Source organism: Varanus komodoensis, unplaced genomic scaffold, assembly GCF_004798865.1.
Source record: "Varanus komodoensis strain SLA01 unplaced genomic scaffold, ASM479886v1 scaffold23, whole genome shotgun sequence".
In the NCBI taxonomy this organism is placed as follows: Eukaryota; Metazoa; Chordata; class Lepidosauria; order Squamata; family Varanidae; genus Varanus; species Varanus komodoensis.
Window position 1 is genome coordinate 15,859,119 of NW_025335627.1, and position 19,928 is coordinate 15,879,046.

The window sequence follows — 19,928 nt, forward strand, 5'->3', positions numbered from 1 at the left end:
TAACTTGCACTTTTCCTGTAACTTTAGGAAAGGTAATTCTCACTAGCTGTCTCTGATTTGTGTTTGCTAAAGTATCTGTGCACTGGAATCCAGATGCACAAGCTGCCTATGAATAACTAATAAAAATGACACCTTTGGTCACCGAAAAGACAACTCTATGCAAGTCTACTCAGAGTAAGTCTCACTGAATTCAGTGGGGCTTTCTCCCCAGTTGTATGCATATAGGTGGCAGCTTAAGTTTACCACTTGATTTGTTCTTTTTAGTGGAATACTGGTTGTGTCATGATAGTTCCAATTACTTTAGTTTGCTAATTGTAATGCAATAATGTATTTATCTTCAAAAATTTAACTCTTTGGCAACAAGTCATAGAGTACCCATCTGTATCTATATGCATCTGTATCTATATCCACCTTTCAGACTGTATGCCCTCAGAAACAGACTCTGGAACATTAGCTTGTTATTAACGAAGAGCATTTATGGCCTAGTTAATCTATGTAGACAAAGTATTAGTTATAGGAGTGTACAACTGTTGTCTGTCAATGCAATTTTTACCAACAATATTAGCTGTTTTCTTTTCTCTTTCATCTCTCTTTGGTCAATTGCAGTCCTTCAGTGCTGATCAGATTGCTGGTAAGTGAAACATGAGTAATTCCAACAATGCTATGAATATTAGTGTGATTTCTTGCACAGAACATCAAAGTTGGATGCTCATTAGGTTAAGCAGGCACAATCTATTACATGAACAGCCTGGTGGCATCTCAGCTTCTTGAAAACTCAGACAGTATTTCTATGCATCTTAGAATGACACTTCAAGGAGCATGCTACATGCTGTAAATTCCAACAAGTCTTTTTAAGGGATTTTTGTGATTGATTTCCTTCTAACAGATCGAGTTCTCCAAGGATCAACAAGATGGTAAGTTTTGGAGGACAGCCAGTGAACATACATAGAGGTATTTTCATGTAAGGTGTCACTGGTATAAACAGAGAAAAACCACTTACTCGAATTCAGCCATGCAACTCCCAGCACTGAAAGATTAGGCCCTACATTGCAAGTCACTTCTTCAGATGCTTAAGTTTTACCACTGAATGCATGAAAGCCAAGATCAGAGTTAATGCTACCTTCCATTCTAGGTACATGCTCCTTCAGAGGACCAGAAAGGCAGGGAATGAAAGAAGATGGCAAAAAACTATCAAATTGTTGTATATTAATAAATATTATAGCCCTGCTTGTTCCATCAGTACAAGCCTGATTTTTTTTTCCAAACATTTCCTAAGAAATTCTTGAATTTGCTGGACCATCTTGAATCCCTCTTCTATTTATTAATATTTATGAATTGATGAAGGATTTAGGGCAGTCCAATAAATGCATGCATATAATCCTTTCCTAGGAAATGTTTGTAGAAAATTATTAATGGGAAAAGAGGGCTAAAGAAACTGTGTAAATATATAATGTGTGATATTAAATGGCATTTGTTGAAAACAGCATGGTGCAAACCAGAATGTTGCATATATTTCCTTCTGGTAACCGTTCTTTCCAGCAATTAATTACATGTCTGTCCTGATCAAAACTAAAAATAAACATAAAACAAAATAAAGGTATCCCATACCTGCATTTAATATCTTAAATATAGTTCAACTTCTCAGATGGATGTGTATTTGAAATAATTAAATTAATTTTCTTGACTAATAGTAGAATCTTAATGAGCTCCTGACAACACATAAGCATAGTAACTGATCATTCAACACATTTTGGATATCTACTGTTACATGCATGATAATTGTTTTTAAACAAAATAAATAAATACCATGAGTTTGTAATATTGACTTGATTTCATATACTTTACTGCAGCGAATGCCTTTTAATTCCTGCATCCATAAACTGAAAGAAAAAAAATCTACATTGACTAAAAATATATTTTATTTTAGAATATCTCTCTTTGGCTTCCTATTCTTCATTAGTGACATTCACAAATAACACATTCTAGACTAAAAGGCATACTTAAGAATCATTAGTGAAGGTACCCAAAATCTTGCAAGATCAATTTGGGTTAACTTTTCGTCAGTTAAAACTGTGAAGTAATAGGGCTCCTAAATATTACTTAGAAAAGACATTCAATAAGAACCAGTAAAGCATTTATAATAGGTAATACAATATTTCCCTTCTCATGTTAAACTATTAATTTTAAAAAGTTTCACCCAGTTGTAATCAGTTTGTTTTGTTTAAAAAGACAACAAAAACCTAACAAAAAAGGGGAAAGTCCCAGACTAGAACTGTTATTCTTGGACCAAATTTTGGTCTTACCGTTATGAGTTCTGCCTCGCATAAAGAGGGTTAAAGAAAGAACTCCCGCTCCCAGTGTATAGGCACACCCCCTCCATAGACCCACGGACCTTAAAAACATCTTTGTACTTTACAGAGATTCTGTAGGCAGCACAGGGACATCAACTTCAGTTGCAGTATCTCTGCTCACTAGACATGGCAGGGAATGTCGAGACAGACAAGAGGCATCCCTGGCTTTGGAGCAACGCTCCTAGCAGTGTCCTGCTGTTGTTCCACTGTGATGACTACACCTATGTACAGCGCAGAGCAAGCAAAAACCGTTTGGGGAACAGGAGAACATAAGTTACGCTATGTCTGTTAAATACGTGCAAAAAATCTGATTGCGTGGAGCAACATTCTGATCTGTTTCCCACCTCACTCTCCTTCTCAGAGAGAGAGAGAGAGAGAGAGGGAGGGAGGGAGGGAGGGAGAGAACGCTATCTTTTGCAGGAACTGTCAAGTGAGGAATTTCTATTCTACTTCCATGAACATGGATATTCTTAATGAACTAAGTAGAGTAGAATAAAGACAATGGGCTAGTGATGAGATTTTCCAGTGTTGTAAATGAGTGAAGGTTTGTTCCTTGCAGCCACTGGAGGAAATATCAAATCTGAGCTGTAGAGTATGTTGCGGTCACTCCTCTGCAATTCTAAAAGGCCAAGATGTTCTGCCTTGTAAGGAGAGAGGGCTAGCTATAGACGTGTCTGGTGGGGCTCAACATAACAGAGAGTGAGGGGATTAATATCAGATATATTTGATTACAGTCTAGCAACCACACGTCCTACCTCAGCAATTTAGAAGTGTGCTAAGATGCTGTTTCAGGCAGTATAAGGAGGGCTGGAGCACACACCAAAATAGTATGGCTGCACCAGCACCTGAGAAAACGAAAGGAAGGCAGTCCATGTACTTTCTGATGCTGTAGTTGCCCCAGATCAGCAGCAGCATTCAGTGGAAAACGAAAAATAATGGCTTGTCAAGTGCAATCTGTGCTCAGAACAGATTTTAGAGGATATTTAAAATCTGGTCCATGTGAATGCAGGTGGGTCTTTGGGGTGTTGAAGATCATCTTACAAATGTGCACCAGGAGGCAGCGAGGAGGGAGGAACAAAGGTTAACTGAGTAGCAAGGTTAAATGGCAAAGCTCGCAAGTTTAAACCCCCCTGCAATCTGATGGGAAACCCATAGGAGGTGGTCACAACTTCTTTGGTCTTGTGCAGGACCTGCTTGCTTTTCACATGAACTGTATAGATTTGCCTTGACATCTCTTATGTTATTTTTAATATTACGAAGACACACGGCTTGGCTTTTTCAGCTGGCATCTGTGTCAAGCCTTGTTTTCACTTACTGAGCCATTTGGCTATCTGGAACGGCCACCAAAATTGCAAGAATCTGTCCTCTTCGTATGGGTAAAGGTCCTTGCCCCTGCCCCACAGTGTGGAACAAAGTCATTGATTGCACTGGCCACACAGGGGAGTAAACTGTAAACTTAGGCATCCACTTCCTTCCACGATTCTCTGGGGCGCCTCTGGGGCACTTTCTCTCCCTTGGAAGAAGTGCGTGGGAATCTGGTAATCAGGAGACTCCTCAAAATCAGGGACTAGAGTAGATGCCCACATTACTCCCTCCATGTGTCTGTGGCAATGCAGCTGCTTCACACAGAGAATTTTACAACACATGAGTCTTATCAGGGCTTTATTAGATATGAGAGTAGGAAAAGAGCCAACATTTGCTTCGAGGTTGTTAAATCAATAGGGCTTATGCTGCTATCTTGATTCTCTCCACCTCCGTGAAATCTGAGAGTGCTACTTTATTACCAGTTCACAGTTCCTTGGTCTCATTTCAGTCAACGGAACTTATCCCATGCATGTGGTCTTCCAGCTGCTCCCTTAAAATTGTAATGCGTGCATGCACCATCTTGGTTAAAGAAATGTTAGTTAGAGCTTTACTGCCAACACAGCTGCTGCAGGTAGCACTTACACTTACTTTCACACACATCATTTTATATACAAGCCTCATAATGTTTGAACACATTGGCAGGAACACTTGTGTTACTATTTATTTATACCCCATCTTGTCCCCACTTGTAAAGAACCCAAGGCAGCTTACCTGAGCCTCCTCCTCTCCACAGGGTTCTCACAACAACCCTGTGAGGTAGGTTAGGCTGAGAGCCAGTGAATGGCCCAAAGTCACCCAGTTGGCTCCATAGCCAAGGGTGGATCAGAACATGAGGCTCTCCAGTCCCAGTTCTTCATTCTTAGCTATGACACTGGCTGCCCACATTACTTAAGAAAACACAGTAATGTTTGTGTGTGTGTGAAAAATGTGAAGAGACAGCAAGTTTCCTCTTGAGTAGCCTTCTATTTTCTAAAAAGAATAGAAATGCAAAAGTTACCCAAGTAAGGACTAGAACCCAGATCTCCTGAGCCCCAGGCTAGCATTCTGGACAGTGCATCATACCTGCACTTTTTAATGTTCAGGACTGCAGTGCATCTTACCATGAAATATCTTTGTAATAAAGGAACAACAGAGTAGCTTTACTGAATTGGCAAACAAATCATACACTTGAGACTGCTTGATTGGGGTGAGGGTTTTGTGGGTTAAAAAAACAACACAACAATGATCCTCAACCCACACTCCAATCAAGCATCTCACTGTAAATTTCAGCTTCTCCCACTTTGTTGGATTAAATGAATCGATTATGTGAACTAAACCATTGGGATCAATGGCGCTAACCCAGAATAGTAGACTGCAGTATTAGAAGCTCAGCAGCGGTAGCCAGGATGGTCCAGCTGAGGAAGTGCACCGAGAGTGTGATCTACCCATGCATTTAAGTCTTGACTTGCCCATGGACTAACTGTGTGGTGTTGGACAATCCACACAAGCTATGTGGAATAGAATAGCCTGGGCTTAAAGCAATACCACAAATGCCTCCACATGAAAAAAAAATCTTTTAGAATGGCAGTATGTCCCAGAAATATCTATGAACTCAGTCTTTGCTCCATCCTGGAGCTTGTTCAAGGATTCAGCTCTGAGCAGATTCTTTGGACAGCTAACCCCCATGTACCGTTTCTACATGGGTAGTTGCATTTGGAGGCTTGCCAGTGGACACCACAGAGCCTTATGTCTGCATCAGCCTTGACATATCAGCCTCCCATTGCTAAAATGGTAGTGGCTATTTTTATTTATTTGTTTATTAAAAACTTGATATGCAGCTGTGTGGCTCAGAAAAGGGCCCCCCAGTGTCAAGGCTGCTTAGAAAGCGCAGCAAAGTAAACTTGAGGGAAGTGGTTTTACATGGGTGGTGCTTGTTCAGCACATGCAGCATTCTTTGCACAAAAAAGTGGGATCACTAAATACCACATACAAAGCTCAGCCTTACTGGGGATATATACTGGCAACAATTATATATGTATTGAAAATAGAACTTTCTGAACCCCTTTTGGATACAACTTAGCTATAAGATATTAGTGGCTCTTAGAAATAGGAAAAAGAAAAAGTGGTATAAAATTACTTTGAGTCTGCATGTAAAATTCTGCAGATGAGTAGAAATTTGGTTGCAGATAATCTGTATGTGTATTATGGATACCTAATTTGCATTGACTAATTTATGGGTACATGACTTGGCTCTGTTGACTCTGACATTCCCTTCTTGCAGACTTTAAGGAGGCATTCCTCCTCTTCGACAGAACTGGGGAAGCCAAGATCACCCTAAGCCAAGTCGGAGATGTCATCCGTGCTCTGGGACAAAACCCCACTAATGCTGAGATCAAGAAGATCCTGGGAAACCCCAGCAATGAGGGTAACATCCCAATCTGATCACAAATATGAGCGTGTCTTCCTAAAGATGAATCCAGCCTATCTTCCTTCTCACTGGATCTCACATTTAAATCTGGCCTTGACTCCACAGACACATACCACATATTGGGCTGGTGGACTAAAAGTCAGCATTGGACCAGATTGCATGGAGACCTGGACTCTGCTGGGCAATCTAAAGCTGACAGTCGCAATCCTATACACACTTATGAGTAAGCCCCACAAAAGGCAGATTTCCAAGCAAACATACACAACATTTTTCTTTTCTTCTTTTTCTTTCTCTATTTTTCCTACAAAAATACTTCTTGCAATTTTGCATTCAACCTTTTTGTTCTCAGGGTTTTAAATACTGCATTTAATCAGTCTTTTTACTGTGGGCATGTGAAGGGTTTTTTTTGGTGGGGGGAGGTGAATATGCTGAGGACCTCCAAGGAAAAGATTTAAGCATTTTGTCATAGGCACAGTTTGAAGATGCATGATGCTGCTGCGTTACTGTAGTTAAAGGAGGCCTGAGTCTGTCTGATGCCTGGATGGAGACCACTTGGGAATAGGACTGAATTTCATGGGAGGAAAGTGTGACAGCCTTTTTTCTTCAGTTGATATAAAAGCATCATTAATTCTGGCTGAATCGTAATCAGACAAAGAATATACAAATAACCAGTTACATATCAGAACCTGCAATACCCTTTTATTTTTAAGTTGCTAGCATGCAAGTTAGAGAGTGCTGCCCAAAAGCCCCAGTGTGTTCATCCAGTCAGGTGAGGCAAGGGACCAAGCTGAAATCACATGCCCACTTCAGATGAAAATATAGATGCTACGTAGTACAGTAAATCCGGAATTCCCATGCACACTCCTGCAAAATGCAGTTCTCCGTGCAATATGCTCCAATCAAATCAAATGTATGCTGCTAGCAATGCATCCAAGGTGTATTCTGTTTGTTTAGAAATGGAGCTGTGTGTAACAACTGTTATATTAAGATTCCAGTAAAAGCTGTCTTCCTTAACTGAATACAGATGTACCACCTCCTTATGAATGTAGCATCCTCTGTTAATGGATGTAACGATAAGCAAATACTTGGATGCTTTTGTCAATGTGTGTACTTTGGTAGCAGTATTATGAAGTGAGAATATTTAATTTCCAAAGGGAAGAAATTAGCAGGGAGGCCGATGGTTAAAAATGTGGTGGGGAGGCTAGTCCAGCTTGGCATTTCAGAAGGAGAATTCCTTAAAATGTATAAAACAAATGTATAATGTTACTGATAATTCTGGCTCTTTCCAGAAATGAATGCTAAGAAAATTGGGTTTGAAGAGTTCCTGCCCATGTTGCAGGCAGCTGCCAACAACAAAGACCAGGGTGGCTTTGAAGACTTTGTTGAAGGTCTGCGTGTCTTCGACAAGGAAGGCAACGGGACAGTCATGGGTGCTGAACTCCGTCACGTACTGGCCACTCTGGGTAAGAGTTCGGAAAGTCATCTAACAAGAACAGTGGATCAGCCTTTACTATGTGCACCAGTTTCATAGCATGTTAACTCTTCTGCCTTTCATCAGCTAAGCAACTTGAGAATCGTAGCTTAGAGAAAGTACCATGAGTTTTCTCTCTTTGAGTTTCCCTGGCCTTCCCATCCCCACCCTAGGCAGAACAAACCTCCAAAGTCCTATGAGTGGAAAGGGACAATGAAAATAGATGAAAAATACTGGTTCCCAGGCACCACCAGGCAAAAGACGAACTGTTTAACCAGTTTAAATCTATAAAGTGATTAGTGCCCAAATATTATTTCCAGTGGGTGGATGCTTCCATATATTTGTTTGTTTGGTGACTGAACTGACGAAGTTGTGAAAAAGATGGGAGGCTTATAAATGGAAGATAATGATGTGTGGGCCACATATGCTGCAAAATTCTATGAATAATGTGGGATGATTGCATGATAAAGTGTCATCTGGAAGCACCCTTTGACCTTGACAGAGTCATGAGAATGGAGTTAGTGGGCAGGTTCACACATCACAGTGGCAAATCATGAGTTAATTATCCCTTGAACTGGAGATGTGAAGAACATGCAAACTATTTCAGATTTTTTAAAAATTACCCAGAGGCAGCCCATGCATTCTTGTGTGATGTGAATCTGGGCACACTGGATTATGTATGGGTTGAACAACCTACAGTTAGGTTATGCTTTATTTCTAGGGTAACACCTGTTTGTTTAAACCATAATCAACCTAGAGTGTCTGGTTTGCATGTCAGGCAACAACCTATGAATAGGATGTTTTTCCAACAGGAAATGAGTCAGATGTGGCTCATATACTCTCTGCATCCCCAGCAAATTGTGGGTTAATTAATGTGATGCTCCAATAAACATTAGTATGCTCATTGAATTAGCTATACTGATATAGCTCCCACGTGTTTCATTTTTTTCTGTTATTATTGGCATGCTGTGGGATCTAGCCATAAAGAAGCACTAACCACACTGCTCCAATGCAGTAATGATCCAGACTTAAAATAACCTCAGGAAATCATTGCATCATGAAACCAGAAATGAAATTCAGTTCTTTGATATGGCCAGACTCCACAGTATACATGTGTGCATGGACACACACAACCATGCACAGAGCTCTGACCTGAGGGCCCCCCCCCCACAGGCTTTGCAGAGAGTGGTGGCAATGCTGGGGTGAGTGGTGGGGCAGGGTGGGGCAGCTCTTGGGGAGAAGCTCTAGGCAAAGCAGCTGTGCTGTTCCTTGCATTGTGAAGCAAGGCTGAAGTGATGGATGCTAACCACAGACAGCTATTGAGAGATGGCTAGCTTACCGAACCTTTTCGTTTGGTTCTGTTCTGTGCCGTCTCTACAACTGGCCTTTATGCTGAACCTACTTCTGATAGTTCTTTGCTGCTCATCTCCTCAAGGAGTCTGACCCTCACAGCAGCTCCAGCTGCCCCCAGCTGCATTCTCCCAGGTTGGGACTTTTGGGTATACTATAGTCACTTCACTTACCTTCAGAGGCTTACAAATACAAAGAGACCAAGTCACATTATTAAAGGAGGCTGGCATCAGCAGCCAGCATTTGGGGTCCAGCAAATGCATTTGTGGTTCTTCTGGGGTCCAGCATTTGCTGTTGCTGCTGCTGCCGCCCCCCCCCCCCCCCACTAACCAATAATGCCCGGACAAGATCACTGTTATAGGATAGGAAACGTCCTCTACTTCACAGAACTCCTTTGGAAAGTGTAGAGAATCCCTTAAGAGGTAACATGCCAGAAGAGATGCACTTGTATTCCTGCTTCCAGAGGTTTATGAATTGGGGCTGCTAATGCTCCTCTCTCCACACTCTAGGTGAGAAGATGAAGGAAGAAGAAGTAGAAGAACTGATGAAAGGGCAGGAGGACTCCAACGGCTGCATCAACTATGAGGGTAACTATCACTATCCAGTATAAGAGGAGAGACTCAACTGGTAACCGCACTACCCTTCCCCCTCCTGATTCCCAAAAGTCACCCAAGCAAGCCCACCATTTGTTCCAGCCAGAAATGTAGCTCTCTATACAGGGGCTAATGGTAGCTTTGGGTGGATTTCGGTTGGGGAGATGGTCCAGATGGGAAGGATGAATTACCTCCTCCCTGGTGCTGTTGCCCCAATCTAATCCTGCTGCTCCATTCCACTGTTGCCATGTGGCTATTCTTTCTTCCCTTGCAAGCCGTTCAACATTCAGGAGCACCCTAGAAAGGCAGAAACTTATCTGAACATAAATGGGATTGTGCCATTTGCAGACCATAATAAAAATGCTTTAATTTATAAAGCATAAGCAGAGAGAAGGTAGATCAGGATCTACTAGTAGTCACATCACTAGGTAATCTGCAATAGATCAAGCAGAGGTCTCTGATTCCCAGTACTTTAACAACAGCAAGCAAAATTGCAAATAAGCAGCAGCAGGAAGATCAACAACTTGGCCTTGCTTGTAATGTATGAGTATTAATTAACTGCCTTTGATCATGTCCATGTGCATCCCTGCTAATCAGTTTTGCAGAGTTTTATGGTAGAATACATGGATGTGCAGTAACTCTGCTAAAAGTCCGTTAATACTAGACACAGGGGACACCAGCATGTAGCACATGGGCTCCAGTGACAACTCTGGCTCTACCGTGTGTCACCCTTTTGCACCCAGCTCCATCTCTTGAGCCACTGTCTTGCAGCTACTTTCACCTGGTGGTCTTCAGAGTCCTATTAAAGTAGATCCTGCACACCTGAAGTCAGTCCACCCTGTTGCAAGACACTCCGTCTGAATGGGCACTAAACTCAGGGTGCTATCACTGCATCCACCACACAGGCAATGAGTGGCGCACTCCGATCAGCAACTGTTATGCACAATGGTTTAAGAAAGGGACAGCCGGTGCCTCATGGGAGAGGTAGAAAAGAAGTGGGATGGCAAAGCCAGATTCAGTTATGTCAGCCTGAACATAAGTGGAATAGTGATAGCTTCACCTGCAAAAGATGGCATTCTACCCTGAGCACTGGCAATGGCACAGGCATGGCACCCCCACAATGGTATGTTTGTCTCCCAGGAGAGGCATGGCAAGCTTCCTCTTGTTGTCATCACAGCAGCTATGTGTTTATGAGGTGTCAGGAACAGGTGGAGAAAATCTCTGATTGGCTTCAGATGACTGGCAGCAGATGGGGGTGAAAGAGTCATGTGGCTTCTAGAGCAGAAAGATACTGTGGAAGCTGGAAAGGCCATCAAAAAGGAGAAAGGGTGCACCCATTTGGTTAAAACGATTCAGGGGGAGTGAGAATAGAGATGGACAAAGAATGGGAGTGACCTGCACCTTCAGTGAACCCTTTGCAGCCCTTCCCACACCAGCTATAAAGACATCTTGACAGGACTGGTTAATTGCCCCAAACTTGTTTCCCATGTGGATAGGACTTGAGAGGACATAAAGAGTTATCCCATGAAAGGAGATCTGAAACTCTAGGCTTCTTATGCCATCTTGTAATGGATATATTCTTAGTGCTGTTGTTTAGTTGTTAAAAATGTGGTTTTAAATTCATAGTCTAACTTTATAATGTTTTCTACTGAAGTTTACATTTCATATTATGTTATTCCATTTCATTAAGTGGTGTACACTGCCTGCAGAGCTTTAGCTACTGGGAGGTAAATAAAAAAATAAGGAAATGTGGGAGGTGCATCAAATTAAATGGGGTTTGACTAATGTTGCAGTAATATAACTGGTGTGTCAGTCCCACTAGGATTGGGAGAAGGTGTTTTCATTATTAAAGAATGGTTACAATAAACCTATAAATGTTTGGTTTATACGATATGCGTCGACTAACAAACTTATACTCCAGGTGCAGACCCTTGCATAGTCCAGATGGCATCACCCACACATTTGAGGGTGCTATCAGCAGGCTTGGATTTGCCAAGTGCTCAGAAGAACAAAAAAAGTCTTTAAGGAAAAGTGCTAACTAGAAAGTGTTACGGTGGCCAAATGCAGGCTCCTGAGGGCCTTCTAATTGTGGAGGCAGCAGGAACAGAAACCCAAGAGGCATGTGGAATGGACAGATCTCACTTGTCCTCTTTAACATGGTATCAATTGTGTTATTCCACAGCATTTGTGAGGCACATCATGTCTATCTAAATGGATTTTTGAAGACACACAATTTGGTAAGTTCCTTTTGTAGCCATGCTTTAGCTTCCCTCCTGTCTCTTTGAAAAGTTGATTAGTATATTTCCTTATCTGCATGCAGCCAGCAATAGCACCTGGCTCCTCTGGGTGCTGTCTTTAAGAAATGCAGCAAGCAAATAAGCAGGGCAGACTTAGGGTTAGGTTCCAAGCTAAAACACATTTCAGCCCCATTGATAGCAATCCTTCACTCCCTCACACTCTCTCATTAAATAGGATGTAAAAGTGCTTTACATCAGCTTGATCATGTTCATAATTCCTGTATCTAATACTGTTTTTATCTGTAATTTTGGTCCATTTATTTAAAATATTTAATGTGGAAAAAGCTTCCAGAGCAGCTTGGAAATTAGCAGAAAAGAAGTAGACCACCCTTCCCTTTTGTTTAGACTCTAAAAGTCTTGACACAAAAGTGAAAATGGGATGGGAGAAGGAAAAAACCCAGCTCAGCTCAGGCACCAGCTCTTAAAATTGCATAGTTCTTCTAATAGCTAGCTAGAATGCCAACTTTTCAGCATGAGGAGCTAAAAAGAGCTTGTCCCCCAGCAGCACACTCCCTCTTAGCTGCAACTAGGAAATATACATTCTTAGGATGAGCACAGTATACATTTTCCCTCTCATGTCTGAACAACCCGGTATGCATCTGCGTAGAGACTTGGGAGACTCCAGTCCAGGTACAGGCCTCTCTTGTGCAAATTGTTACTGGCCTCAATTCTCTTACCTATAAAACAGGGTTATCACCAGCTAACTCACAGGGTTCTTGCAGATGTGTGAGATAAAGCAGTAAATACTGCCTGTTGCAAATATAAATACTTTTTTGTCCTTCCTGGGAATAACATACCAAATCTAATGTTATTTCTTTTTCTCTTCTGCAGAACAAGATCAGCAGGCCCTTGAGATATGCATTTCTAGGACACCATTGTTTCATCCAGTAATACCACTCTGGAACCTAAAAGGACTGTAATATCTGCCTCCCAAACACTCCCTTTTTAAAGCCATCAGCATGAGATGCCAATCGAATCTAAAAATTTTAACACTTTGCAGCTAGAACACTTGCTGAGCCTAATGAGAAGGACTATGTTGCCACTGCTGTCAAACCCAATTATCTTTTTTCCATATTGTCTACCATGGAAGCAATGTATGCTATTCAAAAGAGAAGGAAAAAGAGAATCTGACAATAAATTCCTGTGGTCAGTTTACGGCTGGAAATTTTCTTTTCTCTAACCTGCTCAAATCCCAATTAAAACATAATCAAAGTCGTATTTATTTTCTCTTCATGCTAGATTCCATACAATAAAGTTTTATGAAAAAAGGATGCTCATTGGGGTTCAGTTTGAGTCATGTGGGTCAAAGAGAGGCCTTCTTATCCCCTTGGGTATGAGAGAAGGTGTGGATTTTTTTAATGGTTCTCTGATGCTTTCAAGACTTTCTTGGGATAACATTACTTATCTGAGTATGCTTTAGAGGCAGAGTCTACCAGAGCTTTGATCTACCCACACGCTATTTGCTGGATTCTGAAGGGACAGCTGGCAGGCAGCTGCTGAACAAGTAGTTAAATACTTCCCTCTGCCATGGGGTAGAGCAGGGATCCTCAAACCTTTTCAACAGGGGGCCAGTTGCAAGGTGTTGGTGGTGGGCGCGAGCCGCCAAGACGGTACCGGCGGGGGGGGGGGGGGGCCAGGGGCGAGAGGGGGGGCAGGGGTAGTGCCGGCGATTGTTTTCTCCAAGCGAGTGCAAAATGATCTCCTCACAAGAAAGCTGGCCAGATCCGGCCCGCGGGCTGTAGTTTGAGGACCCATGGGGTAGAGCCTCTGGCAGGAGCATAGGGGAGCTCACAGTGAAACAGCATCTGGAGACTTGTCCCCAGGGGTACTGATGCCATCAGCCATCCCCCTCAGAACTCCCTGTTTCTTCTGACCTAGCTGCAAACCTCGCTGCAGTGATGGGAGCTGGGATTAATTTGACCAGCAACAACTATTACCTGTCCCAGAACAAAGGATTTTGAGGTGGCTGAGTAATGAATGGGCAATGAGGACCCATTAGCTTTACAAAGACCTGCGCCTGGCAGAGATGAATACCGCTAGAACTGGTCTGTTGTTCATATGCCTGAATTCCTGGACTCTGCTTGGGAATGTGACTCTGGGAGTAATCATGATCAATGACTGCATTTCAAAGCTAGCAGGTGCCCTTTGGCATCTCTCCAGCCCCATTTGGACAAAAAGAAGGGAAGAAAAAAGCATACTAAGAGTAATGAATGCCATTACACAGAACGTCTCTCCTTACTGAAGTAAATGGCAAATATCAGAAGCAATGGGATACCTAATTAGCATTTAGAAAAACTGACAAATATTGAGTTGTAAAGATGTGCGTATAGGCTATTTAGGAGCTTGACTAAAGTGAATTTCTCAAACTGTGTGTTGTAAAAATGGTCAATTAGAATTCTATTCCAAAATTCCTATTTTGGAATTTGAGATAGGCTGTAAAACAGAACTTGAGGTTGAATCCAAATTTGTCATTTAGATGTTGCCATTCAAATTGGAATACAGTCAAATTTGATTTTAATTTGGCCATTTCAAATGTGGAAATTGCATTGAACTAAATGTGATTTTTTTCCCGTTATTTTAAAAGAGCTCTGCCCAGCAGATCATTGGCCACTTTGATGCATTATTTAAAAATGACATCTTAGCAGAAATAAAATATGTTTTTTGCACCTGTGGTAGGCAGTAAAGTCTGAGTTTAATCTTGCACTTTGATGTTTTCTGGTAAAGAAATTAAATGACAAAGTACAGTAATTATTTGTATAACTTTGGTCTCCAACATAACACATGTCCCCTCCGCCCCCCTGCTCCCCAGCACACATAAAACTGCCTTAATTCCCTAGCCAAGTGTCAGCTTGTTCTGTAACCATCTGGCTTAACCTTATTAAATGTCTACATATGAAAAGGCCATAACTCAAGAGCTAGCAGGTGCTGAGGCGAGGTGGGGTTTAAGAAGTGATGAGAATCCTTACCCGTCTGCCAGCTGAGAAGAGACAGGTGTCTGGTTTCCATGTCTTCCTCCACAAAACATACACAACCCATGTTCCTATTTAAAAACTTGGCATTCAGACAAGCATATCCAAATTAATCTCTGCATTCATTTTTGCATGGACACCAAGTCAAGATTACGTATCCAGCCTCCCATAAACAGAAGGAAATTCAGGCCTTTCATACCTATGGTTGAAAATAGAAAAGAAGTGACTTGCTTTTCAAAATCTGGCATACTTCATATCAATTATATAGTGTTGGTCCCCCTGTTTTGCTAGGAGAAGATGGATGGACAGAAATTAGGAATTAATACCTCTGCAAAACACGGAATGCCATACAAGGAGTTTAGCCTTTTCCCACTTCTCAACATCCCTGCAGATTTAGGCCCATTTCTTCCAGTATTAGATTTCTCATGCTTGGTACTTAAAACCTTGCACCATGCATTTAACTAAATGTACTTTCTTTAGGCAATATAGTGTGTTCTTGCATCTGCTTAATCTATATATCTTTCCTGTAAAACCAAGTAGTCATGACAAGTGGTGGAGAGGAGAGGAGCAGAGCAGAGAGGAGCAGAGTTTCCTTTCTGCCCATATTTAAGCCGTCCTGAGCCGTTATCAGAAAGAACAGGATAAAAATGTTTTAAATAAATAACAAAATAAAATAATTCTTTCTCAAAAAGTATATAGAAACTTTCCACCTTCAATCCATGATTCAATGGCACAAACACCAACTGAGTTTATGGAGTGAGCTGTACAAGTTGTAAATAAGTTAGAAACTGAACAAATTAGTTCTTGTGTTTAAGTTTGAAAATCACGGTATTTCCCAAGCATTCTTCTGCCATTGTCAAACAACAGACCTCTGCAATCACTTAATTGGAATTCATGGTCTATCATCATCTTCTTCTTAACATAAACAGAATACACATAGAAGAAATCTATATGTAAAATAAAACAGAATAAAGTTGCCAAGGGTTTTTAAACAAGTACAACCAATACATTCAAGCCCACAAATTTCAAAGAGACTGAAAATATCTATCTATCATTCAGCACTCATTGGAAGTTCAGAAAAGAAGGAATTGTTATTCTGTACGCCAACAAATTTTCCAATCTCTTTAAGTAAATTACAGAACTTCAACTACTTTTTAAGGAACTCCCTTTTACATCCCATTAATTGTACTGGTCTTTTGCAAAATTTCCATTTGTCATTAAATTCTTCAACTCCCAACTCCGTTTCTTCCTCCATCCTCTGAGCATAGGTATTTTTTTACTTTCACTGACCTACTAGCCTCTCCTCTGGCCATGGTCACTCTTCTTGAAGCATCAGGGCTGTTGAAATGTTACTCATCTTGCCCTAGCCACCAGTTTCCCTAGCCCTGTCTGTTGGGGGCTGGGTTTCCCTTTACACTGGTACCTCGGTTCACGAACACCTCAGTTCATGACCAAATTGGGTTGCGAACAGAAATTTTGCCTCTGTTTGCAAACTGCATCGGGTGATGATCACGATCACGGCCATGTTCCCACATGTATCTTTCTCAGAACATCATTTCAGCTTTCTTACATCATTATGCCCTGATGATACTCAAATGGCTCTAAGGACAAAACAGGAATATTGCCACAGGATAGCATCAATAGCCATGGCTACTTGGCTTCTAAGATCATTGTGACATGCTGTCCATTGTGACATGGAGCACAGTTGGTTCAAAGATCAAGCAAATAGCTGTCTTTTACTCTGAGTTAGCAGTACTTCTATTGCTGAAAACAAGAATATGTAAGTAGAATTTCTTGGCAGTTCCACATTCTGTGGTGACAATTATCCAGTAGTTCCCTAAGGGGTTCCTTCCTTCCCAGCTAAGGCAGAATTAGCTTGGAAAATCTTAATACAATTTGGTGGGTCTTCATAATTTGATCTCCAGAACTCCAGCTATTGCCATGTGTAGGAAACAAAGCATTTCCATATGGCTCCTTGCAGAATTTCAGCCTAGGTACACAGATTAGGAAGACCCTGCAAGCCTCATTTCTTCTCCCCACTCCATTCTAGGCAGAACCTTCTACATAAGTGGAAAACCAAGGTGAGCCCAGAGAAAAAGGAAAGAGTAGCAAAGATAGAGCAGCAGAGGTTGCTTAAACCATTGCTGGAAGAGCAACAAATTATGGCCCATTCCTGAAAGGAAGGAGACAGATGCAACAACACCTCTTCCCAAATGGAAATGGTTCTCCTTATGCAGAGGGAGAAACATCATCTCTGTGGAAAGCGAGTCAGATGTGAAATGTGCTGCTTCAGGTGAGAAGATACCCTGGACTTTGTTGGGGGAAAGAAGAGGGAGTTGGAAAGGATGTATCATCACCATATAGCTGCAGCCATTGGTAGGAAAGTGCCATTGCTTAGGGAGCAAAATGGCCTTGCACATGCACCCACAGGAGGTGTCAAGAGGCATGCAAAACCCAAATGGTTGTGATCATAGAAGTAGAAAGAAAGTGTATTGGGGGAGGGGGGAGTTGTTACTAGGATCTATGAGTGTAAGTCACACTAGCCCTTGATCAAACTCTCCAAATTCCCAAAATGTAACACAAACTTGGAAGAGGTTGCAGGAAATGTGGATGTGCAATTTGTTCATCCTGGTTGTAGTGGGGCTGGAGCAAGGGGGCAATCCAAACTGTTTGGGATAAGGGAAACTGGAAGGGGAGGAGCAGGGAGTTATTGGTATACCAGTACCAATCTAGAGAGCTAGATAATGTCACCTAAAGGCCTGGTCCACCATAAATGCTAGTGCCTGACATCAACTAGCCCATTGTGCCATTTTCCATGCTTTTTCCCTCCAACAGAGTCAAAACCCTCCAATAAAGTGGGCACCTCTTAATTCAGCATCGATATCAGTGATAGGGATGAAATGTCCTCCTCTGTTTATAGTGTAGGCATCTCAAATGCTAACACCTCTGAGGAGCGAAAGAAACAAGCACCCGCTTCACCACAAATGCTTCCCTCACATGTTTATTTCTACATTAGGGGCTTCTGAGCCATTGCTTTTAGCAATCAGGTGGCAGCTTCATTAACAGACTGGCCCCCTGCACCTTGCTGTGCCGACCTGCTCTGTCGAGTGCAGCGCAGGGACAGAGATGCCACCGCTGCCATCTGCACTGCGGAAGAGACTCCGCACTCTCGCCGTCACTCCCTTCGCCTCAGCAGGCACAGGTGAGAGCTGTGCTGTGCTGGGGGCGGAGCTGCCGTGGGCAGGGTGGACGGAGCGCTTTCCTGCCGGCGGGCGCGCCCAGGGACCCCCGGGAGACTCACACCGGACATTGCGCCAGAGGCCAAAGGGCGACAGCCGAAGAACAGTACGCTGCCGTTTGGGGCCACAAGGGACTGGGCTGGGCCAGAGAATGCCTTTCCCCCCCTTCTTTCCCATTTTTTCTTTCTTTCTTCTTTTCCCTCTCATTTTTTCTTTCTTTCTTTTTTTTTTCTTTTCCTTCTTCTTTTGAGCTACGGTGGTTTATTTGGTTTTAACTCGGGATGGTTTTACCTGGGGAGTAAGAGGGTGCCACCATTGGGGTGGTGATGGGCAGGGGGTCTATCTGGCCAGCATAGGAGAAGGAGGGACTGATGTTTGATACTGGTCCCCTCTTCTGCTCACTCCCCCAACCAGAAGTATCCTGGCAGCAATGTCAGTCGCCCCCTGGGCCTGATGGTGTTGCTGTTGAATGCCAGGTTGGTCCATAACAAGACATCCCTCATTCATGACTTGATCTTAGATGAGGGGGCTGACCTGGCATGTATTACCAAGACCTGGGCAGGTGAAGGAGGAGATGTCTCCTTCATGCAATTATGCCCACCCGGATACTTGGTACAACACTGGTCACACCCAGAGGGGAGGGGAGAGGGGGTCATATTAATTCACCAAGCCGACATTCCCCTCATGGGGCTTCCTGTCCCTTCGAGGCCAGGTCTTAAGTGTTTGTACCTGATGTTGGGCGATCGAGACAGATTAGGGACTCTGCTGGTGTACTGTGCACCCTCCTGCCCAGCAGACTCCCTGCCTGAGCTGACGGAGATTGTCTTGGATCTGGTGCTGGGGACCCCCAGAATGTTGGTCCTGGGGGACTTCAACTTCCATGCCAAGGCACTTCTATCCGGGGCAACTCAGGACTTCATGGCTTCCATGGCAGCCATGGGACTGTCTCAATATATCACTGGCCCAACCCATGAAAATGGTCACACGCTTGACCTGGTTTTCTCGACAGGGCGGGAAGAGGGTGGCCTGGAAGTGAAAAACTTGACCTTAACTCCTTTGTCATGGTCAGACCACTTCCTCGTGAGGTTTGTGCTCGGGACTGATTCCTCCTTCCAGAAGGGTGCGGGCCCTATTAAGATGGTCTGCCTCGGAGCAAGATGGATGCAGATGGATTTCTGAGGGTTCTGGGGGATTTTCCAGCTGATAAAGCTGGCGCTCCTGTTGATGTCCTGGTCAACTCGTGGAATAGGGAGATGACCAGGGCAATCGACATGATCGCTCCTAAGCATCGTCTCCCTCCTAGCAGAGCCCGCTCGGCACCATGGTATACGCCTGAGTTGCAGGCGATGAAGCGGGCTGGGAGATGATTAGAGCGCAGGTGGAGGAAATCTCAGGACAAATCTGACCAAACACACTTACGCACTCATTATCGAGCCTATGCTGTGGCGGTGAGGGCAGCAAAGAGGCAGTTCTTCTCCACTTCCTTTGCTTCCTCACAGTGCTGTCCAGTGGAGCTTTTCCAAATAGTGCAAGGTCTAACACACGCTGGCCAGGAAAATGACGTGGTCACACCTTCAGCAGCCTGCTGTGACGACTTTGCCCAGCACTTTAAGAAAAAAAATCACTCAGATTCACCGTGATCTGAACTCCACAGCTGATACTGTTCCAGTACGGGACCAGCTCCATCTGGTCCATCTTTAATGTATGAGTTTCAGTTATTGCAGCCTGATGATGTGGACAAGGTGCTTGGGATGGTACGTCCTACCATCTGTCTTCTTGACCCTTTCCCTTCCTGGCTACTGAAGGAGGCCAGTTATGGGATTGGTCCCTGGGTCCAGGAGGTTATTAATGGCTCACTGAGGGAGGGCCGGGTCCCAGCCCCCTTG

The 19,928-nt window shown here is 43.1% G+C and overlaps 1 protein-coding gene across 2 annotated transcripts in view; it reads left to right on the plus strand.

Annotated features, from left to right (window-relative positions):
- Nucleotides 1-12,980, plus strand: part of MYL1 (myosin light chain 1) — a 28,456-nt gene extending 15,476 nt beyond the window's left edge. Inside the window, exons 2-7 of one of the 2 annotated variants that reach the window (XM_044431907.1) lie at nucleotides 887-914; nucleotides 5,977-6,120; nucleotides 7,413-7,586; nucleotides 9,454-9,531; nucleotides 11,720-11,774; nucleotides 12,666-12,980. In XM_044431907.1, coding sequence (XP_044287842.1) covers nucleotides 887-914; nucleotides 5,977-6,120; nucleotides 7,413-7,586; nucleotides 9,454-9,531; nucleotides 11,720-11,748 — 453 coding nt within the window. In that variant the 3' untranslated portion in view covers nucleotides 11,749-11,774; nucleotides 12,666-12,980. Of the gene's footprint in view, nucleotides 1-606; nucleotides 632-886; nucleotides 915-5,976; nucleotides 6,121-7,412; nucleotides 7,587-9,453; nucleotides 9,532-11,719; nucleotides 11,775-12,665 lie in introns of both variants that reach the window. The other variant, XM_044431908.1, reaches the window with a different exon arrangement.
- The last annotated feature ends 6,948 nt before the right edge of the window (nucleotides 12,981-19,928 follow it).